This window comes from Malurus melanocephalus, unplaced genomic scaffold (assembly GCF_030028575.1).
Source record: "Malurus melanocephalus ecotype Western Australia unplaced genomic scaffold, MMel_1.1 scaffold_661, whole genome shotgun sequence".
In the NCBI taxonomy this organism is placed as follows: Eukaryota; Metazoa; Chordata; class Aves; order Passeriformes; family Maluridae; genus Malurus; species Malurus melanocephalus.
The window spans coordinates 116,828-142,972 of NW_026623893.1; the positions used below are offsets into that span (position 1 = coordinate 116,828).

At 48.8% G+C, this 26,145-nt stretch overlaps 2 protein-coding genes across 3 annotated transcripts in view; one reads left to right on the forward strand and one right to left on the reverse strand.

Annotated features, from left to right (window-relative positions):
* Positions 1 to 1,157: 1,157 nt before the first annotated feature.
* Positions 1,158 to 25,784, reverse strand: FHL3 (four and a half LIM domains 3). 2 transcript variants are annotated; one of them, XM_057383814.1, is made up of 6 exons: positions 25,577 to 25,784; positions 4,932 to 5,113; positions 4,680 to 4,854; positions 3,917 to 4,086; positions 3,571 to 3,757; positions 1,158 to 2,631 (listed from the first exon to the last, which is right to left on the reverse strand). In XM_057383814.1, the coding sequence occupies exons 2-6, from the start codon at positions 5,085 to 5,087 to the stop codon at positions 2,480 to 2,482; spliced, it is 840 nt and encodes a 279-aa protein (XP_057239797.1). In that variant the 5' UTR covers positions 5,088 to 5,113; positions 25,577 to 25,784; the 3' UTR covers positions 1,158 to 2,479. The 2 variants fall into 2 exon arrangements, with proteins under 2 accessions (XP_057239797.1, XP_057239795.1); XM_057383812.1 differs by having other exon boundaries at positions 4,932 to 5,116.
* The window catches only part of UTP11 (UTP11 small subunit processome component), a 16,196-nt gene continuing 5,252 nt past the window's right edge, over positions 15,202 to 26,145 (forward strand). Inside the window, exon 1 of the mRNA XM_057383811.1 lies at positions 15,202 to 15,336. Coding sequence (XP_057239794.1) covers positions 15,202 to 15,336 — 135 coding nt within the window. The remainder of the gene's footprint in view (positions 15,337 to 26,145) is intronic.

Consider the following 26,145-nt stretch of genomic DNA (forward strand, 5'->3'; position numbering starts at 1 on the left):
TGGACAGTCCCACAGCAATGTGGACAGTCCCACAGCTATCTGGGGCAGTCCTGCAGCAATGCGGACAGTCCTGGACAGTAACACAGCAATCAGGACAGTCCCACAGCTATCTGGACAGTCCCACAGCTATCTGGACAGTCCTACAGCAACGTGGACAGTCCTGCAGCAATGTGGACAGTCCCACAGCAATCAGGACAGTCCTGCAGCAATCTGCACAGTCCCCAGCCATCTGGACAGTCCTGGACAGTCCCACAGCTATCTGGACAGTCCCACAGCAATGAGGACAGTCCCACAGCTATCTGGACAGTCCCACAGCAATGAGGATCGTCCCACAGCAATCAGGACAGTCCTGCAGCCAGCCTGGAGGCACAGAGTGGTGCCCATGTAGCACCGGCACCCTGAGTCCTGCTGGGTCCTGCAGAGCTCCTGCCTGTACAGACAGAAAGCATGGACAGATGGGCACCCTGAGCCCCARAAACCCACTGCAGCCACACAGCAGTAGGAGGAAGCTGCTTGTTCCCCTGCCACAAGCACAGGACCAGCACAGCTGATGCTCTGCTGGGGTTTGGGAAGGCAGACATGAGCACTGTGGAGGTTTGCCATCCCCAGAATGGGATTAGGGGCAAGAGAAGGCTGAAGAGAACCCAACACCAACTCAAGTGCTCTGCCCTGTGCCTGCAGTTCAAGAGATACAGAAGAGCAAGTGTCATGAAAATGGTTTATTGTATAAAGCTGTAGGAAATAAAGGTTTAGGACAATTTCTTCTGGAGATGGCTCAAAGCTCCTCATAATAGCAAACACACAAAACTCTCATTTGCTGTCATCAAAGCTTCCAAACAAGGATTCAACAAGGATCTGGTTACAGAGTAATAACACTTCAACATGCATAACATTTTCTGTTCCTAAGTGAACCCCGGGTGGGGGGCTAGCCCCTTCATCCTATGGTTGTGTACAAAATGATGGATATTCATGACAAATGAGTACAAAAGGGAAAAAAACCAACAAGAACAGGTTTTCAGAAAAGCAGGTGGCTGACTAAGCAAGAAAGCAGGATTGGCGGAAGTGCCCCAGTGAGACAGAAGCAGAAGGATGTAGAGACAAGGCAGGCGTGAGCATCCCACTGCAGAAGAGCCTTAGCCCAGGGCAGCTCAGCCATTGGGCAAGGACTGCTCAAGGCCTCGTGTGAGTCTGGGATGCCTCAAGATCCCCTATTTTGCAGTGAGGGCCAGCTGAGACCTGGGCAATGCAAAGTCCCTCCCACAGGTGCCACCTTTGCTTTGCTTCTTGTTTGGGACACAGTGAAGGATGAGTGTGGCTGGAGGGAGCCACCACTCCCTGCCAGTCACTGGGGGACACAGGTAGCCCTGGAGGAGCAGGTTGTGGACATCCTGCTGGCCCTTCAGCTGCTCTCTATGGAGCCTTGTGCTTCTGCAGACCCTGACAGTGCTCCCAGCAGCTCCCAACTGCAGGCAGTCTGTGGGCATTGCTCCCTTTCCCTGAATTAACACAGGTCTCTGGTGTTCCCAGTGCCACTGCCAACTGGGCTCCATATAACAGTGCCCATCCCATGGATCCTCATGAGAGGGAAGGAGCAGGAATAAAGCCCTGAGTCCTCTCAGCCTTCAGCACGCCCTTCTCTGGGGCTCAGCCAGATGCATCTGAGCATCAACAGGCCAGCTCCCAGCTCCAGCTCAGCCACTCCAGCCATGGGAGGGCACAGCACAGGTGGATGGGAATGGGGTACGTGGGGGTGGGCAGAACAACCTGTACCTACAGGTGACTTGAACTCCTCATTCATGGCTAAGAGAGCATCTCCATGGRGGTGCTGAGCAAAGGGTCTGACCTGAAAACAGTGAGGTGCTACAGAATTCCAGAGGTGGATCCCATCTGACCAGATGTATGGCTCTTCTCTTGGCCACATTCCAGCCTGGTGTCCCCAAACCTCCGCAACAGAAGAGAGTGCACTTGATGCCYGGGCCAGCTGTGCATATGGGAAAGCTGTGCAAAGCCAGCTGTGACACAGTCCTGCACAGCCAAGCTGCGTGGCCCCAAGCCACTGCCTTGTGCCACATTCAGCAAGGGAAGCACATGGGGGAAAAAGAAAAGTCAGCGCTGTGCTGTGGGGTAAATACATGCTGCCAGCRTGCAGATCCAGCAGCCCAGTGCTCCTGCCCTTTGCTCAGCTGGAGCCCTAGGCTCGTGTCTGGTCAGGCTGGAAGCAAAAAGAAATAGTAAATAATGGGGGGTGGGGTCTTGAAGCTCCTTTTTCAGCTTTATTTAGCTTTGACTGCACAGAGCTATAGCACAGCGTACTGTAGCCTTCAGAGAGGGGRCACAGGAACCCCCTGAACACACCGCGGTTCGGGCTCAGCCCCCATCTCCTGTGCCTTGTGCTCTGCCCCTGAAATACTGCTGGGGAACCTGGCACAAAGGCCCTGAAGAACAGAGGAAGYCCCTGCCCCACGGTGTCCTTGGGGGCTCATAGGTCGCTGCTGCAGTCACGGCACAGGATCTCGTCGTTGTCAGGGATGAAGCCTTTCCCCACCAGCGAAGTGTTGCASCGGGCGCAGTTGAAGCAGTTGTGGTGCCAGTGACGGTCCTCAAAGGAGACGTATTTGCCACCRCCAAAGCCTGTGGGAGGGACAGAKGGCAATGTCAGAGTCTCTGGGGAAACTGCACTGAGCTCCCTGCACAGATGGAGCCCTGGCCTGCTCCTCTCTGGGTCAGGTCTTCAACATGCGGCGCTGGTGGTGGCACCCAAATCACCCCCCAGGATCAAATACATCTGAAATGCAAATCTCCACTCCTGTGGGGGAAAAGCACTGAAACTGCTTCAGGGCAGGCTTTGCAGGGTTGTCATATTTGGACCAGAATAACCATTTTCTCGCCTCAGAGGAGTGGGGACAGGACCTGCACCACCACAGTGGATGAAGGCAGACAGCACTACTGGAATCTTGGGAAGAGCCATCCTGCCACCAGCTCAGGCCCAGGCTCCTGCAGAGGCTCCACAGGAGCTTCCTTTCTCTGCTGAAATTGTTGAACTAATGGGCTGTGAACCTCCTCTCCCCAGGACTGCAACAAACTGATAAGGACAAGAGGGGAAGTGGGTGCATGGGAGCTGCCCTCAGCCAGAATCATCCTCTGAGTCACAGCTGATTCACGGCTTCTCCTGCCTTCCCAGAAGCAAGAAACGGGGAGTTGCAAGGGGGAAGGTCAAGTGGGGGAGGGCAGGAAGGAGGCCAGACTCTCTTAGGGGGGTCTGCAGAAGAGGATCACTCACTTGCCCTGCCTTAGGGGGAAGTACAGGTAGGTAGGTACAGCAGGTCCAGACTCCCCTGCATTAGGTGCTGCTCTAGCTACAGCTGGAAGTCCCTGGCTTTCCCTACCTGTGAACAACCTTTTCACAGGACATGGCAATCATTATCAAAAAAGGCAAGCTAGAGACATGAGATCATTTTGAAGGGTCACTTTGGAGCCTTTATCTGTGGGTAGAGGGAATTCCTCCCATAGAACACTGCTCACCACTTTGAAAGATGCAGCCAAAAGGACAGAAGTGGCCCCAGTGCTCACCTGTGATGGGCTTTGTGCAGGCACTGCACTTCTTGGCATAGAGGTTCCCAAAGCACTTRATGCAGTATGGGTTGTCATCCTGGGAGGTGAACTGCTGCCCAGCCAAGGGGGTCTTGCAGCCCGTGCAGACAAAGCACTCCTTGTGCCAGGGCTCATCCCGGTAGGTCACTCCTCCCTTGGTGAGGGTCTGCAGGACGAGAGCACATGCTGGTGACCACAGGCAAAGGAAAACAGCCCAGCCAGGGTGCTGGCACCTGAACCCTCCTCTGATAGAGCTCAGGCAGGAGCAGAGAGTTCCCTGTCCCTGGATCAGAGCTGGGGGTCTGGGCTGTCAGGCCACACATACCTTTTTGCATCGAGTGCAGCGAGGAGCGAACTTGCTCTCGTAACAGGGGACACAGTAATAATCCTTCTTGTCTGGGATGAAGGACCGTGACCCAATGGGCTGCTGGCAGCTGCTGCAGATGAAGCAATGCTCATGCCAGGTCTGTCCGTTGTACTCCAGTTTACGGGAGCCTGCAGAGAAAGCCCTGCAGTGACAGAAGGGAGCAGCACACACGCACACAGGGACGTGGGGGCCTGASCAGGATGAACTGTGGTCCTGCACGCCTGGCTCCCCAAAGCTGGAGAGGGGGCCCCAGGCCCACACCCTGGGCACAAGGGGAGGGCTGCAGGAACACGTCCCCAGCACTGACACAAAGGCCAYGGCAGAGATGCCTGACGTAACCTACAGCTGAAGATGGTGCCAAACTAGCCAAGCAAAGAYACACACACCTTTGCCTCAGGCCATCTCCAGAGACGCTCACACATCTTCAGTCATTCTGTCTCTTCTTGTCAGCACAGAGCAGAAAATGCCCAGGAAACCCTTTGTTATCYCCTCCCTCATTCACTTCCCCATGAAAAAGGGGAACAGATAGGGCTGCTGTGGTGATCACAGCTTGGCATCATGCTGGACAAGCAAAGGATCCAGCCCTCTCCACATAGTGACAAGAGGACAGGAGAACAGAGCTCCAACTCTCCTCCATGCTGCTCTCAGGCTGGACCTGCAGCCCCAACTGACACCAAGGGACCAGGAAAAAACCACAGAGCTTGAGTCTGCCTGCTCCTACCTGGCATGACGGTCTTCTCACAGGCGATACATTTGGAGGAGAACTCGCTGCAGTAGCAGTCGTTGCACAGCAGCTCCTCACCCTGACAGGTGAATGGCTCATCAGCCAGAGAGCGGTCGCAGCGGAAGCAACGGAAGCAGTGCTCGTGGTAATGGCGATCCTCATAGTACAGCTCCTGGGAGTACAGGCAGGATGAGGAGGGAAGCAATAGCCCCAGGAACTGAGCTGCTTGTCTGCAGAGCCCCTACTCACCCTGCAGTCGTGGCCGATCAGCTCCTTGCACTCGTCGCAGGTGTTGGCGAAGTGTGCGTCGTAGCAGGGGATGCAGTAGGGGCCATTGTCCATCTGGATGTACTTGCGCCCATAYAAGGACTCCTTGCAGTTGTCACAGTCAAAGCACTCTGTCATGGTGCCGGTCTGAGGGCCTCCTTCACCTGCTGAGATCAGGGCAGGTGTGGGTGAGTATCAGTTTACACTGTCCGAGATGTCCCTGCACAACCCTGCCACCTCCAGAGGCCAGGGAGCCGAGTCCCTGTGCTGAGCCAACAGCCACCATCAGCACAGGGGACAGAACCACACTGTGCTCCCATTCTGGGGCTGCACACACTTCCCAAAGAGCCTGCAATAAACTTTGCTTCAGGCTTTTACTCCAGTTCACAGCTGGAGCACTTTGGCACCACTCAGAAAACCTGGACATGCCAGCATGCAGCTAAGCTCCTTGCTACCTTCCCGGCAAGTGAAGTGTAACTAAGGACCAAAAGGGAGAAATCTGCTGCATGAAAAGTTTTGATTTGTCACTAAATCCATGTACATGCCATGTGGTTTTGTGTCCACTGTGACAAATGAGAGCCAAACACCCTAAGGGAGATCTGCCTGCCCAGCTACCCTTCGGAGACCCACGCTCAGCACGGTTCTTAGCAGAATTCCTCCCGATGACTGAAAGCTCTGCCTGAGGGGCTGCCAGCAGCTCAAACCCTGGAACTTCTCCAGAKCTTTAAAGCAGCTGCTCCACAGGGAGGCAGGAATTGGGCATTCCGCMCTGTGCCTTGGCTGAGGAGCCTCATCCAGCAAACTGTTCTGTGTGTGCTGTGCCAACTACAAACACTCTCCAGGGAGAAGCTACAGGGGCAGGCGGGTGTTTCACAAGCACCTGTTGGGGCTCAGCATAAAGGACACCTGACATTTCTCCTTGCCCCTTAACTCCCTCACAGAAACAGGTTTGTGGAACTATTTTGCTTTCTCTGGAGCCATAATTCCAGAGCAAGAGTATCTTCCTCCTGTTTAGTTTAGCCTGGTTATTCCTAAACCTGGAGTTTTTCCACYTGCAGAATCACACCCTTCTTTAACCCAGGTTGCTGTCAAGTGTRGACAAGCCCACTGAGTTACATCAGAGCTGTCAGATGCGGAGCACCCTGCACTGAGTGGTCTTCATGCACCCACCCACATCAGAAAGATCAATYACAGCTCAATCTGCACTTCAGCACTTAACAGGCAGGGAGGTCCCTGCCAGCCCCTGCACCCCGTCCCCAGGCTGGACACAGCCTGCAGGGCAGGAGCTGCTCCAGACAGCTCTGACTCACRGCCCAGAGCTCCCCAGGGCTATTCTTGGCCAAGCCACACAGCTCCCAGCTGTTGTCAAGCCTGGTATGTGCCGATAGGACTGCTGGAGAATAAATCCAGTGTTCCCACATGGCTACGTGACCAAGCAAGGGGGAACAAAATCCCTTTTCAGACACCGGTCACCAGCTGCCACCCGGGCTGCTGCCCGCTGCGTGYCCTGCAGCGTGTGCAGCCACAGGAGCAGCTCCACAGCATGACCCTGTGAGCAGAGCAGGCTGGGGACACGGCTCCACCATGCCTCCCCAAAAATCCAGCCAGAGCCCTGTGTGCTGCCTGCACAAGGCAATGTCCACTCTGTTAGTGGACATAAGGAAGCCACACGGTGTTTGCTGCAAGGTGCTGAACACCCCAGTGTCCCTCCCCTCTGGACAYTCCCATGACTGGGCAGCAGCTTCCCTGACCCCAACAAAGCTCCTGGCTGCTTCTCACCCATTGCTGCCTTCTCTGCCACCCTGCTTGCTTTGGCTCCCTAAAGCTACCTGGCACCTTTCTCTCAGGTAAAAAATGAAATTTCCAACCCTCCTCCTCCTCCTCCTCCCAGCCCTGGTGAAGGGAACTTTCCAAGGTGTGTCTGTAATAAAAGGGCCTCTAATGAGTACTCCTGRCTGGGGAGCTAAGGCACCTCCAGAGCGGGGAACTTCCAAGTTTCTTGATGGGCTGCACTTTAGCTCTGTGGTCCAGTAACACAAGCTCAGAGGCCATGAGAAAATACAAAGAAAGAAAAAACAATCTGAACGGACAAGGCTGGGGTTTAACCAGTAACAGGGAACAAGCCTCCTGTGCATCTCTGCCCCTGATGCTGTCAGAAGAGGAAGTGAAAAACCCTCCAATAATGATACACCAAGGAGGACACTAAAGCAGCAGGCCAGGCTTGCCTCCACTTCAAGCAGTTTTTCCCCAAAGTGTCTGTGTGCCTGCTGCACACACAGGCTGAGCGCTGCTCCCCAGGCTGTGGGTGCAGCAGAACCAGGCGCTGGAGCCTCACGTGGCCAAGGCTGCACTCAGGGCACACGGGGCAGACTTAGTGCTGCCTTTTCCACAGAACAAGAACAGGCCCAGGAAGTTTACTCAGGGTTATTTGTGTAAGATAAGCTGTTTGCTCCCTTTGTTCTGGTCTCACATGCACAGCTGGGCAGGGGCGTCAATGCCTGGGCAGCGCCAAAGCAAACGCAGCATCTTGGTCCCTGAGATGTGGCACTGTGACATGGAGAACACGGGAAGAGGAAGGTGGGACAAAATAAATGGAGTAAAAAAAAACAGTAGAAAGCACACAGTCTTCACTGTGATTGTGATGATGAACCTGGAAATTGCCTTCCTTATGAAGGAAAGAGGTAGAGTTTTRAAATGCATTAAAAAACCCTTTAATCGAGGCTCAGATACACAAGGTTCAATATAGGCCATCGCTTTTGTGCTAATGAGCATGTCCTCATCCTCTGCAGTCTGCACCACCCTGTAAACATCAGCTGTGTGCTGGGTGAGCCGGGCTGATGTCAGGAACGCCTTCAAATGCTAACCAAGGTGTTGCCCTATAATGATGGGATTGCAGTTGCAAATAGAGTGTTTGCCCATTGCCAGATGGCTTTGGTCAGGGGGACAAGGCTTGCTGAAGCAGTCCCTTGTACAGGGTGACGGATGTGGGATACTGCTCAGCTGTCTGTTAGCTGTTGGAGGGCAAAAATAAACACAGATATACGCCTGCCAGCTGCCAGCTCTTACCCTCTGACAGATGTAGTTGTGCTCACAGAGCAAAGGAAGTTCAGTTCCCSTCCTGTGCCCATGAACAAACAGCTTTAACAACAAGAGCTCCACTCACAAACAACATTCAAAGTACTCCAGGATGCAAATCTGATCAGTCTGGAGCACAGCTCAGAATAGCCTCACGTATGGGAAAGGTCAGCAATTTGTCAAGGACGCACAGCAAAGTCCACTTTCTAATTAGAGAGTAACATGCACCCGACACCCACCCTGGTGTGATTGTCCACAGCCAGATGGCCTAGCAACAGCCCCAGGAGATCATTACATTAATTTTAGCACAGATAAACTGGGGATTTGTTATGCAAATGAGGCACTACAGACAGACCAGGGCCCGATCCACACAACCATTGCCTTTTGAGACGGTTCCTGCTACAATGAACTCCTTCCTCGCAGAGTCTTGTGTGTGTGGTGAACCTGTAACCCCATGTAACTTCACACCAGTTTGTTGTTTGTTGTCAGGTCACAACCAGCTGCTCCACACAGTCATCCCAGCGCAATCCATGGGGCTATTCCTAGGGAAACACTTAAACTTTCCAGGACTCAGGAAGAGACCTGTTTTTGACTGTCTGTCAGGTCCCTGCTTATTCTCACCTCCCCAGGGCTTCATGAGCATAAATATAAGCAGTTGCAGTTCACACCTAAACAGACATGCAGAAGAGTAAGCAYGACTTCACTGGGCAGGCAAATATTCCCCATGTAAGGATGAAACTGTGCAGGGACATGGCTTTGGAAGACAGTCCTCAAAGCACTCCAAGGTCAGCAGAGGAGAAGAACACTTTTTGTTCCTGCTGGCTTTCCAGAACCATTATGGGTCCTGGAATCTGCATGAAATTGTTTCTGCCTTCTGCCGACCCTAAAAGGGAAACCAGCTGCTTGCTCCGAGGAGCAGCTCCAGCCCCTCCATTATGCTGGGAGTGTTTTCATTCCACATTTCCTGACACCACTTCTGTACAGGGATCTGCACAGGGTCACTGTGCACCCTGCCAGCCCAGGTTCTTGGGGGACGGGGGCCGGCTCCCTGGGGTGCTGTGGGGGTTTCTCAAACTTCCTCATTCTGCCTACCTGTAYCACATCACTCTGCTCCCAAACCCACCAACACTGCTGAACACCTGGTGCAGCAAGAAGAGCATCCCTGGGGCTGTTAGAGAGCTTCAGGCAGCTGGGCAGAGGTTCCAGTGCTCCTTCAGGGTGACCCAGGCTGCATGGGGCACCCTTGGGAGCTCTGTTGCATCAGGGGCACCCTTGGGAGCTCTGTTGCATCAAGCCTTCACCCGCCTGTTTGCAGCACCAGTGAGTCACTTCCTGCCCTCAGCTCTCCAAGCTGCCTTCCAACCTCAGCCTTCCCCAGGACAGCTCTGAAATATTAAATAACAAGGGGGGCTCCAGCATGGCAAAGAGTAGAGTCCTTGCAGGGACCATCACGACAGCCACACATGGCAGCTTCCCCATCAGCACCACAGCCAGAGGATGCTGCAGGTAATTTCTCCAACACAYAGGGAAAATTTGGTCCTCACAGTGGGCTTCAGAGGCAGGAGGTGAGCAGATCAGCTGGGTGCATGGCCACAGACTCCCTGCAYCACTGGAGTGTTGTGCTCATGCATGTGCACACACCGAGCTCTGCTGAGCAAGCTCTATTAAAGCCTTTTCCCCAAGCATGGGCAGGACACCCTCCTGCCCAGAGCAGTCATGGGCTGCTCCAGGCTCTGCAACACATTGAGTAAAACTGGCAGCATTGTGAGGAAACACCCTGCATTTCAAAATAACTTGCTGTCAGCAAGGTAGGCAGCTTCCTGAAAATGCCCATGACTTTGTGTGGAAGAAATAGCAGAATCTGTTAAAGCATCTGACAAGCCACAAGATCTAAACTGTTGCATGATTTTAATRCAGTCTTAGAATGACAAAATAAGGGTTTCCCATTGTTCAGAAGGGATCTCTGAGATGCCCCATCCAAAGCACAAAGTGTATCCCAGATTTCTCCTGACAGGTCTGCATATAGACAAAGGACAGAGCCAAAAACACACCTGTTCCACAAATGCCTGATTGTACTCTTAAACAGAGTACAGTCAGTGAGAAAATCCCACCTGCTGCCAGCCCCCAGCCTGCCTGGGGGCTCCTGCAGGAAACACTGCACTGTTTGCAAGCCCTGATGGAGACATCACACCTGGCCCAAGGTGAGCAAGGCAAACTGCCATTACTGCAGGGCTGGACTCCTGAGGTCCCAGCAGCACAGRCAGAGGCACAAAAGACAATTCAGCCCTTGCTCTGGATTTACTTTCTATAAGGAAAGCTAATTCTACCAGGGCCTGAGAAAGAAGCTGAAGAGTCCCTACTATGTAACAATAAAATAAAAAACTCTGCCTAGGAAAAAAGAAGGGAATGGTTTCGGAGTTAAAATTGATTACTGAACATTTGTAAGGATTAACTAACTGTTTTAGGGTCTGAACAAAATCCTGGCCCTTCAGAGGTGTAGCTAACAGCAGTAAAATTGTTTAGGAACACGCAGAGCAGGCAGCCTGTGTCATGCTGCTGACATTAAACTGGAATGTTTGCTCAAGAGATCAGCTGTTAATCTTATTCAAAATGAGCACAAAGTAAGCAAATTCTGTACACTCAACAGGAAGTCAGGAATTGAAACCATTTGGGCAGTTTGGACCCATCACATTCAAACAGACCATTAATTGATGGAATAGGTCTGTGAGCAGAGGAGCAGGATGGGGACACACCAGAAACTTCTGCCCAGCTCAACACAGACCCTTCTATCACACAGTGAAGAAACCCATGACTTAAAAACCGTGCTAGGAGAGATTCTGACTTGTGTCTGAGGAGGCTTCAGGGAAAAGAGACCCAGCCTGGCCCAAGCTCCACATGGCATACCCTTCCTGCCACGTGCCAGTGACAAGCAGGGGACACTGGCAGCCAGGCACAGCCACCACTGAGGATGGGCACTGGCTGAGGGCAGCAGCTGCACACATGGGCACCGTGGCCATAAGAGGAAGAAAGATGCTGAAGCCAAATTTCAGGGACTGTGACTGATCACTGGAGCCTCAGTGTGATTGTAGGAGCAAGAGCTGCAGTCCAGGGAAAGGACTGCTGTCAGTTCTTACAAAGGAGCAAGGAAAAGGTGTGCAATTACTCTCAAATAAGCATGTTGTGAGCATGTTGTAATCTAGCACTGAACGTTTAATTTTGGACCRAATTGGTTTATGCCCATGTAAACCACAGCCATATAAATGCCACACTGCTTATCCAATTTAACAACCCCAGGACTCCTGGCAATACTATTTCAAAATCTCTTTGCCCCACAAAATAAAGGTCATATGCAGTACAACAGAATTCAAACATGAAAGCGTGACAGGAAATGACTAACTGCACRCTGAGGCCAATGTACCTTCATCTTGGATCAGCTCAACACACAAGAATCTTGCAACTCAAACAGACATCACAGSCTATATGCAGAAAAAATAATCTGACTGCTGTAGCTGCCAGTTCTTGGGGTCTGTGCATCTCAATGTAGATCTTWCTGCAAAATAATGTAATTCCGCTCTATTTCCCTGAAGTTCTCTCACAACTGAATCCTTACACTGTAGTTTGCATTCTGCCTTCCCTTAGAGGCAGCTGCTTTTAAATTGAGGATGAAACCATTCTTGTTTCTGAGCTGATACATAATTTAAGTTAGTGTTTACAAAGCTTTTTGCAGTCCTGAATAAAAGATACGTACAAGATTATACCTCTGTTTTACCCAAAAGGCAATCAAGGGACAGCCTCAAGCATCAGAGGCAGCCCTGGTGAACGTGTTTTGTGCTCACGTGCTGAAAACCAACCTGTACAATTTGAGCCCAGTCCCCTATTCCCTGTCTCCCCAGCAAGCCTGGAAGCTCTTTTGCTGATTAAGGCTCTGCTCAGCTTCATGGKTTTTTTTTTTCAATAAACAAAGCAACTTTGACTTACAGTAGCAGGAAAAGACACATATCCCAGATATGCTTTATTTAATGCATGCCTATTACTTAAAGGGCAAAGTGAATTTTTTCACCAAATTTGGTCAAAATATTCCCTCTTCCGATTTGATTCTTTGTCTCCCAAACATGACTATTTGCAGTTGCTTTCTTGTATATAAGCAGATCTATTGATGGAGAGAGGTAATGTGTATTTTGTGGCAGTTTTGTGCCTTTTGGGGTTCTCCAAAATCTGTAAAGGGAAGAGAAAGGCGGGAAGGTGACAGGAGAAATTACAGTGACACTTGTGTACACCCTCTCTCCTACAGTCTGATCACTGAGGGCCCCTCCTGCACTGGCTCTTTGCCCAAGGAATAAAGACAGTCTCCCTATAAAGTGCTTTTTACAGCTGCTGGTGCTCCTTGCAAGCAAAGGCAATGCCAGCCCTGCAGCACAAARCATGCGAGCAGCTTCTAAATCTGGGGGTGGACTGAACCCTGGCAAAGGCAAATTGTCTCATGTTACCACCCCAGGAACAGCTTGGTGGTGCTCCGAAACAAAACTGGGATCATTTGTTGCCCAGGAGATGCTGTGTGTGCCAGCTGCAACCCTCCCGAAACAAGGCAGTGCTCCCAAGGGCAGCACAGCTGAGRAAAGGGCAGAAGAGGGACAGAAGAGATAGGGGAAGAGAACATCTTCTTCTAGCACTGCCTTGACAGCATAGAAGTGAAACAAATTCATTTCTGTGGCTGAAGACTTCTCTGCCAGGACCTGCGGGTCAGCAAGTGTCATTTACTTTCACCATACATAGCTGGTTATCTTCAAACCACTCTCACTCACACCTTTAAAATCACTCTGAAGCACTGCACAATTTAAATAATAGAAACCATCAGTTGCAATTTCATGTATTTCACATAAAATCTCTACAAAATTACTCCTTCCAAGTACTAAAAAGAAATTTGCAAGATCCAACATGTGCTCCTGTTTCTGCTGCACAGAGATAGTCTTTGGTGGCACCCATGAAAGGGAAAACTGTGCCACATCCAAAAGACTATGTGGAAACAGCAATTTTAACAGACACAAATGCTCATAGTATGTATGAATGCTTTTATATCACACAGATTCCAACACCCACACCCTTGTACACTGGATATGTCTATCTCAGAACTAGAGCTGCTGCTGACAGGCAGTTCAGTAAACATGTGGACTGACTCTGCCTAAAAACTCAGAAAGRGGAAAATCTGTGTCCTTACAGAAAAAAAATCCCACATGAACAGAAAAGTAGTAACAATATCAGTTCAGAAGACCTGATCCAGGTCTTCTCCTTTACAGAACCTCATTCTCTCATTCCAATCTGAGATTTACAAGAAAACCTACATGAAACACATCTCTCACAGATTATAAAAGGAACAAAAAGACCAGAGTTTTCACTTAACAGAGGCTCCTCTCTTGGCAACTTTCAGCTAAAGACCAAGAAGAGTTGCTGTCTCAGCCCTYGAGAAGCACCTATGAAGCAATACCCGTTTCTTTGCTGAGGAAAGGTGCTCCAAACTCGTTCACTGATGGAAGCAGCAGCAACCTGCACTCTGACTAGTGGGAAAAACTTCCCAAAGCTGTTCACAGGTTCAGGTAGACGAGGATCAGGGGCTTCACTGCAATGAGACACCACCAGTGGCAACAACCCTCCCTTTGTTTTTGAACTCATCAGAACAAAAGTGCACCACTTACAAGCTAGTTGTCCCAAACTGGCAAACCCTGGAAGCAAAAGCTCAGCCCAGTTCTGTTACCTTGCATTGCTGAAGGTGATGGAGCAGTGTGAACCCAGCCTGTCAGGGTGCTCCTCTAGCCCCCASCTCACCGTCAGCTCCAGCAGGTGCCACCAGCCAGAGACTCTCATGAGTAAATCATCACTTCACCAGCAAACACTCAAGTGCTTGTCCAGGAACAAAAGCAGTCACATCATAAACCCAGGGTGACATCAGCACAGGGATTGGATTTCCTACAGGGGTTTAAATGTCATTACTTGTGACTAGAAATTGGACACTTGCAATAAAAGTTACTCTAAATTTTCATAAGAGACATAATTCCAGTTTCATGTAGACATATTTCACTTCCAAAGCCTTTCTATTGCTCAATGTCATGAAGACAGAAACAAAAAAGGGAATAAGCAAAACTCGTAACATAAAGTGAAAAACTCATTAACATCATTGTTAGCCTGACTTACCAAGTCATGTACTAACAGGGTGAGCAGCAGAACTCTGGACTGTCACTAGAAAGGGTCAGTGTGGCTCAAACAGCAYAATCTACACGAGTCCCTGCTATTCAAGGTCTCCGCATTGCCCTCTTCCATTCTTATTCAAATCTGCATCTTCTCCTAAAATTAAAACTCAAATCTATCAAGGCACTGAAAGCATTATTTCATTATTCTGTGGTTAAGTTGCTGTTTCACAAAGCATGAAGCACAACACAATCTGTGCACCTTCACCAGCCTGACAAGCAGTTATGATTTCCCACAGTCAGCTCTGGGCTCTCCAAAAGCAACATATCCAAGACTTCTATACACGCACAGTGAGCCAGATTTAATCTTTCAGTGAGTTACACGGTGTTTGCATAGGGTTGAGAAATAGTAGAAATAAAACTTCTCTTGGCTGAGGTACATGCAACATGCTGTGCACTTTTTGATATTAATGACTCTTGGTGTGTACAGTACTAGTCTGTGTATTCCAGAATGTTCTGAGCTAGGGAACAGAACTTTTCTTGATGTGAACTGTTCACYGAGTGAAAAGGAGCCACTGAAATGCCTTTAGATTTAAATGCTGAAAACATCCATGTACCAAGGAAAGAGGCAGATGAGAATAAATAATCCAAATTTAAGGACACAAACTAAAGATTAGCTTCTTTACCTGGGAAGCAGTTTAGCTCCCTGACTCTCTAYTGCCAGTAACACAAACATATGTGATGATCCAATGCAAGACTATTAATGCAAAAGTCCTCAGTTTCCACAGAGCTCACATCCCACACCTTTCACTGGATTGTGGCTTCCTCAATTCCCTAACAGCTGTCACCAGCAAAAACATTATTTACCCTTATAATACCTGCAGGTCAGGGAGTAATGCTATCTCCCTCCTGGGATTTGCACCTCAGGTTCTGGCAAGGCCTGTGCAGAACTAAAAATGGAACCAAGATCCAAGTCCCATCTTTCTTCTCCTTCCGAGATGCAGCGCTTATCCCCGTCAGTGGAAACTGTGACACCCACTAACGCTGTTACAGACCTGCGTCTATGGATTGCACAACCTGCACTCTGGGAGAAGCAGGAGAAAAGGGAGGAGGAGAAGGAAGCGAGGGACATGGTCTGTAAGGTCCCTTTCCAAGCCTGTAACAAACAGCCACAGTGCTGTGCTGTTCCAAAGCACAGCTAATCCAGGCTTGGGATCTCTCAACCAACACCATGCCTGTGCTAGCTGCTCCTGCTATTTAAACTGGAGGGTTTAGCAGGAAGCAGGCTGAGCTGGCACGGAGAGCTGGAATAGGGCAACACAAGGAAGTTATGCACCRGCTCAAAATGGGTTAGTTTTTAAGAAAGGAAAAAGCCACGCTTTCCTTAAATGAGGGTAGTGGAATTGCAGGGTGAGGTGAAAAGCCTGGCAAAAGACAGGAGTTCAGGMTGGTACTGGGCCTCATGATGCTGACAAAAGCAATCCTTGCACTGAGGGACAGCTTAGGACCTGTCTTTTTGTTGCTATTCTTTATTTGTTGTCTTCCCATCCTGAGCAATATTCAGGAACAGTGCTATCAGGTGCTCAGAGAGGAATTTTTGTCTTCAGACCTTTCACATATATATTTTATATGATTCCCTCTCTTTTGTTTCATTGGAAGAATTACAAATAGACACTTCTCATAAGAAGTCTGGGTGTATACGTTGGTTGTCCACCATCTGCAGCCACACAGACCTGAACTACAGMAATTAYCCCGGACACTCTCATGTGAGGGAARTCYTGTGGGCTTGACTCATTCAAAAAATAAGATTGCTTTACTGCTACCGGAACAACACGTGGCCAGATTGGGTTCTAAACAGATAAGATASAGGCTGGAAATCAACTGCTAATAGTTTTTACAATTTGTATTTTATATTAAAAAGCTTCCTTATGACCTTAGGAGGCAGAGCTGAGCCTGGAAAGGATTTTTATGGTTATACTATAAACCTGAAAGCAGGAACCTAGAACAGAACTAGTCCATTACATCTCAAACCTTGATCCTGGGTTCTCCCTCCAGCAGCTGGGATKATTTGTCCAGTTAAGCAAATTCCTGTCACTAAAATCCACTCTTGATATTTAAATAAATTTGGAGAAGATGCTGAGTAGTCACTCTGCTTCACAGACAGCAAGATCAGAACAGCATTATTTGATGGATTTCTAAGAGAACACTTGAAATTTGGGCAAACAAATTTAAAAAAATCAAGGTCATGTTTATATCCCAGGGTAATAATTAAATACTTAATATCTTGTGGTTCCACTATTCTAGGTTTTTCTACACACTAAARTATTTAGTCATGCGAAAACCATCTGTAGCAGCTGGAAGACATTAATTTAGCCCACCAAGATTAATTAGTTTAAAAATACATAAATAAAGTATTAATTTTATTTCCAAAAAGCTGCTGCTCTTGGTTTGCTTGGGGTGCTGGTGATTAATGCTTATGGAGGGCTCTCAGAAAGAGGTATCAGATGCCAGTTTCACAAATATCTGTTAAGTAAAACAAGGCTTGTGTTTAAGTTAATGCTTTCTGGACTAATCCAAGTCATTACTCACAGCAATATGAAAACCAGCTTGCAAACACTTTAATCCTCATTTTTAGTCCTTCTCCTCTGCTCTCAAATCCACAATGCCAAAATCTGCTTCTAAAAATTGATGAAAAGAAATTTCTCTTCAGGACTGGGGATCTCTGTGTTTAAGGATTACAAGACCTAAGTCACCAAGCATGTCTTTTCTCTGCAAGAAGTTCCTGYATAATCTTCATAGAACTTTTCAAARTCAAGTAAACAARAGGCACAGSTGAAACAGTAAAAAGGGTTGAATTTGRCTTAGAATCCATAGGGATCACTTCTCTGGCCAACAGTTTCCAAAGGGTTATTTCTTAGCTCATCATTTTTCTTTTGCTGGAAGATGCTGAGGTTTTGCCCAAATTTCTGCAGAGCATGCAACAGCATTCACCATTTGCTCAGCTAATGAGTTAAGTCATCACAACTCTGCAATGGCTTGAAGATTATGGGTGTAGGAAAAGGGAATGAATGCTCAGAGAGGGGAACTTTTGAGCAGTCACCACCAAACTGCGGTTAAAACAGACACCAATGACTTTATTCAGCTCCCAAACCTCAGACAGTTTCCATTTTCTCAATAACAAAGCATTTTTGTGGAATGAGGTAACAGCCTCCATCTGCCAGGTCGACATCTCCACTAAGATTTCTCAAGAGTGTGGCTGACGATGGCTGGCCAGCGGAGCCAGCACGGCGGGAGAGGCAGGAGAGTCCCTTTTTTTTTCCTGGGTAACACACAGACAAATTGCAGTGGGACAGAAATGCAGAGGAGCCCCTGCGGTGCCATCACAAACTCTCCCGGGAGTTTGATTCACAAGCAGCCTGGAGCAAGCTCCACACACAGCACAGCTGAAGAGCCAAAAGGACAAGGAAAGGGATGAGAATTGTCACTAAGAATGGCCAGGGACAGGGAGAAGAATACAAATGGGTACCACAGGTCCACCAGCTCATCGTGAGTGGGTCATGAGCACAGAGAATGTGATTTAGGAGAGAACACAGATCTGCAGGCAGTCACTGTGAGATGCACAGTGCAAAGGGCAATGCAGGTATTCTGCTCCCTGAGGACAGCACAGGCCAAGGGACCAGCCACTCAAGCTGCCATTCACCCTCCCACACCTGAAATGCTAAAGATCTGAGCAGTTATAGCCTCAGAACAGAGCCTGGGAGAGGGTTTGGATTTGTTCTCGCCTTGTTTCTTGAATTTGGCTGCCTATATTCTGACACCTCAGTTCCAGAAGTGCTGAGCACCCAATTATTCTTTTGATTTCAGACAAAGCCAGCTCAGTTCCTCTGAAAAGCAGACCTTCATTTAGACCCAGATGCAGATTCCAGCTCCTGTCAGGACCCCCTCCCCAGACTCTTGCCTCCCTGTAAGCAGCTGGTCATTCAGCTCCCTCACAATTTTGAGACTCTMKGCTCCAGGTTCAACCCCCCCACATMTGGTTCTCCCATCTAAAGCAAGGCAATTTTCCAGTTGGTTTTCTGWTGGCCTTTGCATTCCTGTAACAATTCCTCCTGAAGTTTAGAAAATGTTAACACTAACCCTCTCACTCTCTTGTGTAATTCCAGCTGTGTGCCCAGRTGGATACCCAGTAAGTGGCACCTTCTTTCCCAGCCAAGACAGAGCATTTCTCAAGCCCATTTTCTTCCTATAAGGAATGCTGCTGTCAAATCTCAAAAATCCACACTGCTAATACTAGTCTTCTACAAGGTCAGCCAAAGAGGGCTTCCATCAGGGATGAGCTTTGCTGGAGAAGGCTCCCTGGGGATTATCAGAATAGTACAGTCAAGCCCAGATGGCCACAATGTGCTCAGCACATTTCCCGCAAACTGCAGCAAGGCAGAGGCCCCTACAAATCAAAGTCCACCCTGATTTCTGCCATCTGCTGAACACTTAGGGCCAGGCTAAGGCCTTTGGGAAAGGTCAGGATAGTCTTMCAGGCTCTCAAGATACTGCTTTTGTTCTCACTATTTGCTTCTCAATTCCTTCCTTAGAAGACACTAATCTCTCTGTAAGGCAGTTACTTGGAGCCAAGATTTTAGATATTATTGCAAAACATATGCTTAAAAGAGACTGGAAATTATGTTGGCAGTGTTACAGAGGGGAGCAAAGCACAGCTTTGGGTCAAAACAAACAAAAAAAAAATCTAAGCTAGTAAGCAATTCCCATGCGATAGTTTAGGAGAGCCAGCAAAAGCTTCTAGAAAGAAAACAATACTGTGAGAACGAAGCTAACGAGAGCTGGCTCTTGGAAAAATAAAACAGCTAGTAATGAGCCAGAATATTGCCAACAGCACATATCCAAGAGAACCTTTCTGGSAAACCGACCCAAGCCATTACGCTGGAAAACCCTGAGGAACAAGGGACCTTGAGGCTAAAAGCTGGCAAATTGCTTCATCAGTTAAGGTTGGTCTCAATGTTTTCTACTGTGTCAAAATAATTTGTTTTAGCCTACAGGTCTCTACAGAGCACTAGGTAAATTCAGGCTGCTTCCTTTGGGAAGGCAAATGGAGAGCCTGGCAGAGATGTGCCCAATGGAGTATTTTCAGGGGTTTCTCACATCTTTGCCAGCCCTCCAGCCCAGCTCACCCAGGCCAGTGGCTCTGCTCTATTCCAGGGCACCCGCAGGGCCCCTCGGGCACCATGCACTGATTACCAGGGTGGGAACATCCCCCGAGCTGCCCTGCTACACGTTCCAACAACAACATGGTGAATGGGCCTCTGTAAAACCATCTTCTGGAGGCTCATTCATTCGAAATGGATACAGTCAGGGCAATAATCCTGACAGATCTTGTTTTCCAGAGRGATAAGGAGGAGAACTTGTTCTCTCTGTTTCTGTCAGAGATCAGTTCATACACCCACGAGGATCTAGGTGCCCATACAGAGTGGCAAAGGCAAGGTCTATCTTAGCAGCCCACTTKTTCATTGCCAGTCCAGCTCCTCAGCCACAGGACTGTACTAAGAACACAAGACAACGAATGTGTGCTCCAGCCGGGCTTCTGCGTTGGCAGAGAAAATCTCCGCATTGGCAGGGGATGTCAAGGAGCTGTCTAATGACTTTCTTTCTCTTCCAACTCCTCTGATTCATGTTGCCATCTTCCTTGCAACTGACCTAAATAACAAGTTCGGGCAGCACTGGAAGTGTTTCCATCTCATACTGCAACAGCAGTGAGATCTCCSCATYTGGAAAGGGAATTTCTCAGGGAAGTCACACAGCATGTGGATTAACAGCGTCCTTCTCAAGAAAAGAACAGAAGCACACTGTCTTATCTCATCAGTGAGACTTCCTGGCTGCAGGAGAACAAAGGTTGCCCAGCAGCAGGGAAAACACATGCTACATCTGTGCCCAAGCCCCAGGAGATCTGAACAATGTGGGCAGATTACTCAGTTACCTCATTTCCAGGTGTGCTGTCAGCATGAGACATGACTGGTTTGGAATGAAAGAGGTAAAATTGTTCCTAGATCTGGACTTGTCTGCATCATATGTGGTAATTATTGCTCAGTAGCCATTAATCTTTAATGCYGTATCACGCTCTCAGTGCCCAGTTMTCTCCARMCTTKTGGTCACCACAGACCATTCCACTGCAGAAGGGGGTGAAGGACAGAGTACAGGACCACATTGTGCCTCCAGAGCCAAAGACCTCGTGAAGGGAAAAGCAAAGAAAGCCACCAAAGAAGGTCTTCAGTAGGTCAGCCCTCACTGTCAGACACACAGCGAGAATGTGTGCTAGTAACATAAAGGCACTTACACCAGCTTTATTCCCAGACAATGACAGACCTCTCCAGTTCTTCACTGCAGCACCGTCGGTAACTCAGGTGTCCAATAGCACTGCATCACAAATGCAGGGGCAATCCCATCCCTGTCACTSCACAGTGATACTCTCCCAAACTCATTCTTCCCTTTACTGTAAGTTGGGGCTCTCCCAAGAGCCACAGATATCTCCTATCCTTCCAACCCCGAGCAGACTATGGACYTCAGTGTTACCTTATGGCAGTGGCCCTCACAGGCTGTGTGCCAAGTAACTGAAAAAGCCAATTGAAAATGCACTTATTGCCCACAAGGAAAGTGACTGCAGAGAAATATGGAAGAGCATTCCGAAGCTGCACAGCACTTTCAGCTTTCAGGTGATGAAGCGCTCACCTGGGGCTTTTGCACTTTGCCTTGCAAGGCAGGCACTAGATCCTCAGCAGCCTAACAGATGCCTTTCTTATTCCAAAGATACCCATAAATTCACATACAGTTCCCCTATTGCAGAAGGAGGTTATACTTGATCCATACCAACTCTTTTTCAGGTAACTGAGCTTCAAAACTAAGGCAGAAAAGCTGCCAGCAAAACTTGTGCATTTTTGTGCTACAGTTAGTCTATAACAACTATTCTACATGTGTTATCTCTAGTTTTTATTRGCTCATATTTACTTTGGCTAAACATCCAAGCAGTCATTTAAACAGGGTAAGAGAGGAAAATCTTGGACTCTCAACAATGGCCAAGCAGTTTAATCTGACACTGGGGACAATGACTTGACTCCTATTGGCGTGCAGCGCTGGCAGGGTCAAGTGTAACATGTGCTGCAGGAAGCACTAGGGAAGCAGATCTCTGACTGTTCCAACAACATCAAGCATTTCCTTGAGCTATTCAGAGGTCTCTTTGCCCCTCCTGGGTAGAGAAAACAGCTCCAGCTGTCCAGTCACCTGCGCTGGCTTCTCCACCCACTGGATTAATGACATTGGTGGCTGCCAACAGCTCCAGGTTAGATGCAGCACATTCCTCATTCCTCACAGCTCAGATGTTCAAAGCTAAGTTAGGAAGCAGTCAAGATCATGTCCTTGGCATCAGCACCAGGTTGGTGCTGAAAGATAATTTATATTCCTGAACAGAACTGGCACTGGGCAGATTGACCATAAACATCAACAAACTTGTTCCAGCCATGACACCAGTCAGAAGGGTCCAGAATTAATATCTATCCATCTCCTGCTGATTTAATACTATTTTTTTTTTGTATTTGAGAAGTTCAAAATACTTCACACAAAAGAATTCTGCAGCTTGCAAGTGTGAGACGATTTACAGTAACATATCCAGAGGTAAACAAAAAATAAAATTTATTAATGTTAACACTCAGATGCCCAGGCCAAATCAAGTTGAAGTGAGACKACACTAAGAACAAGATCACAAATTTATGGATTTTTATTCCATTGCTCTTTGGATTCTGTGTTAAGATATTTCTAAACAACTCTTGATTAACTATTAATTTAGCCCTGAAGTGTCCTTCTGATTCCTCCCACAGCAATATTATCCTCTTGGTGGGCCCCTGTGAGTAAGGGCAGAATCATTTGTTAAAATCATTCTCTATTTAGCAAGTATCAACAGACACAAAGTGGTCACTGAGCAGAGGCAGTTCTGCTGGGGTGAAATACAGGAAGATGGAAGCCATGTGGCATTCTTCAATTTCCCCTTTCCTTTCACAACCAGACCCTTGATATTTTCCTCAACAGGAAAACTGACACTCCCCTTCCATGTAAACTGCTGACAATTGTATTTTACACCTGGTAAAACCAGAGCAAAACGGAAGGAAGAGAAGAAACAAAGACCAAGGACTTTTCTCAGCAACTACATCTCCACAGAATGAAGTATTTTCCTATTCACCACTTCTGAGCAGGCAAAGCCCAGCAAACACAGCCCAGCCTAGTGGGAAATGCCCCTCTTCAAGCCCTGAAAGTGTCTGCAGCCCATGGCAGACACAAAACCAACACAGCCTGTGCAGCTTGGCCCTTCTGCTCACAACCTCCCAGCCCTCACACTCATTTTAAAAGCGACCCTAAAGCTTTTGGTAGTAATCTGAAGATTAAATACTACTGGTAAAGTTTCTCTGCCACGTCACAACTGGTCTTCTCCCTTTCCTGGATACAGCTGGTATCTAGGGTTATAGCTATCCCCTCCTTTTGAAAAAACCCACACCTGAGTAAAATGCTTAAGCTGATTTTGATTACATCACCAAAGCAAAACATTAYAAAGTTCTCTCTGAATTTTTCCAGTTTGGCCATATAAATTGTACCTCTAAGTCCCCTCAGGAATGAGGCGTAGCCATTTGCACTCTGAGCAAAACTGCAAACATTGGCAGCACCTTTCTGCCAGAGCATCTGGGCACTGTGGTGGGCACAGGCAGTCTGAGAATGGCCCATGTCAACCAGGGATACTGAACACTCAACACCGGAGGAAAAATTATTTTTTACTTGAGCARTTAAAAGGAATTATGAAGCTGTTTGTCCAGTTAAGAGGTTTGGCTTTTATTCAGAGCAGWCTGCAGTTTTCTGGGTTCCTTCTTTATCACACAAAAGGTGAAGCAGAGCAATAAGGTTTAACTCCTGGCTCTCTCCTGAAGCTATTGYTGCAACTGTGGCTCTTCAAGCACAGCCTCACACAAACTACAGGCAGCAAAAATCCTACAGGCATCAATGAGGGTCCTGGTGGACCACCAAGAAAATCTCGTGCTTCAGTGCTGCAATTCCTATAATGGATCTTTTCAGGGGAGAGGGTGTTGGAAACACTTGGAACACTGAGAGTAATCAATTTTTTCCATCTTTCTGCTGGCATTTCAAATACCAGCCAGCCGTGTAACAGCACCAACTCTGCCTCAATTAGGAACACAGCAGAAAGCATCTTACCTCATCAGGCAAGCAACAGAGCAAGCAAGAGCTGGCTGGGAACAGAACTCTGCTTCCAAAGTTGGTGTGCTGGGAATTTTGGTAACCTGCCTGTGGAGAAGTTTTCTCTGGCTCTGAGAGTTAAGGATTCACCTCAGTCTTAAAGCTGCTACATCCAAAACCAGAAAAGAACACCACTGAACTCATAACCCTCAGAAATCAATTGACAACCAGGGAATACTGCCTACGGTCGTACAAGGCTCGTACATTACAGACAAGAAAAACATCTGTCAGCAGGGACACCACGATGACACCAGCCAGGAAAGAGASTCCTGCCTTTGCTCCCCACCATGACCTCAGAGAGCTGAGCTATCCTGTTGCCAGCTGTGTCCTCGGACAGCATGGCTGTTCCAGAGCCTGCTCTAGATGGAATCACAGTGCAAACCCAGAGCTCAGCTGAGGGGAGATGTGCTGCAGGAGCAGCAGTGACCTGCTSTCCTCCCAAAGACTGGGGAACCACAGTGACTTCAGCACTCTACTCACCGCTTAGCTCTTCAGATGCTGTTCCTCAGGCACAAAACAAAGATATATTTTACCCTGAGAGGCATCTCAAAAAATCCAACAGGGGTGCTACAGAAGCTGAGATCACGGAACAGTTCACAGAGCCTCCTCCAAGGCAATTCTGGTTCTTTCTAAACACTGCCTTTGGTGCATCCCACCACTTCCTATGCACAGGTTTGTGGAGCTCATATTCCAAAACATACCTTTTGCTACAATTACTGCCCACAACTAAACCATATCACCTATATTTTTGTCTCCTTTGCTATGCCACCATTTTTAAAAGAGTATAAAATTACAGACCCAGCGGGTAAGAATGAAGCTACTGCTGACAACTCTATGCCTCAGAGGAAGTGGTCAGCAAGAAAAGCAAAGGAACAATACAGTCTCCATGCTAGGAAAAGGAAAGATGATGGCACAAAAATAAGACAGGAGAAAAGTCAGACTTCCTCTTTCCTGCTGTCCTGCCTATCAGTTAAACCACACATTGATAAAGCAAATTACGAAAAYAAGGCAGTTTCAACACTTGGTCAGCTAGGAGAGTCAGAGATTTCTAAAGTTTGGTAGATGAGTCAGAAAAGTAAGAGGAATGTCCCTATACTCTTCCCTAGAGGCCTGTGCTGCCAGCAGGATGCTGCATCCACCAGAGCTTCACCCATCCTTCTGCTATGAGGAATAAGTTTTCTACTTTGGAAAGATTCCTTTATMATTTTCAAAACTGGAAAACAGTGAACATAGCAAATTCAGATTGCAGAGACCTTAATATCAAACCTGCCCTTTGAAGACACGCAACCCTGGCACATGCCATCCATTTGTGCTGCAAGTCTGTGGAGAGAAATTCCTACCACCATGCTTTGCCCAGGCTAACTGGAAAATGTGTCCAACATCTCCATAAGTTCTCATTAAAGAGTCAGTGATTAATGCAACCACAGGTACAGAACTGGAAACGGATAAAGAGAACGGTAAAAAGTTACCTGTATGAGAACAAAATCTGAAACATAACTCGGTTGAGGAAAAAAAAACCGCAAAGATCCTGAGCTGTTTCTTGATGTGAGATCCAAACTGTGATTTCCGAGTCTTTGTCTAACACACACACACAAAGCAAGGCTTAGAGCCCTTTCCCATAGCTATCCTGGGATTCTCTGGAAAAACAGCAACCACTCCGGATGTGTTGAAAATTTTCCTGTGCTACATTTGAGCATTTGGTTRTAGTTTACTCCCGGCTCTGTTGGTTGGGTAAAGTTTCAATACTCTCTTCATAAAACACAGCTTAAGCCCTCAACTTCACCGTCCGGGAAAGGGGCACGGCCCAAAGACTGTGGTTTTTTTTCCTTTTGGAAAGCGGTGTGAGTGGTGCTGCCGGAGCAGAACTCTCTGAAAAGCGACGTCTCGGTACCGCCACCATGATCCCGGCAGGACCCCAGAGGATGCCCCGATCCCCGACGGCACGGGGGACACGGTGCCTCCCTTCAGCCCCTCAGAGCACCCYCACCACCGCCCGACCCGCCCGGGGCTGAGGGGCCACAGCAGCGGCTGCCGCCCCCCGGCCCGGCTCCCACAGCCCGGCCCGGCCCGACCCACCTGATCGTGGGGCCGCGCTGCCGCTCGCTGTGCCCCGSCGATGGGCTGGCTCGCCTCAGCTCAGCTCAGCTCAGCTCGGCGCTGCTCCCCAGCCGCGAGCTCGGAGCTCGGAACCCGGCCCGGGGCGGGGCCGGCTCGGCGGGGCCCGCCCAGCACAGCGCTCGGGCGCCGGGAGGCGCTGCGCCGTCTCCACCAGCGGGGGGAGCGGGACTGTCCTGCCCGGGATGCTCCCCGTGCGTCCAGCAGCGGGATGGGCTCGGTCTCAGGGCAGAGGGATGAGCTCGGTCTCAGGGCAGCGGGATGAGCCTCGTCTGAAGGCAGGGGGATGAGCCCCGTCTCAGGGCAGCGGGATGAGCCCCGTCTCAAGGCAGCGGGATGAGCTTGGTCTTAGGGCAGAGGGATGAGCCCCGTCTCAAGGCAGCGGGATGAACCCCCTCTCAAGGCAGCGGGGTGAGCCCCGTCTGAAGGCAGCGGCTCCGGCGCTTCGCCTCCCGTGGGCGATCACGGGAGCTCCGCAGGAGGGCTCCGGGCGGCGGCGGAGGCACCGGCAGTGCCCGCTCCGTGGGGCA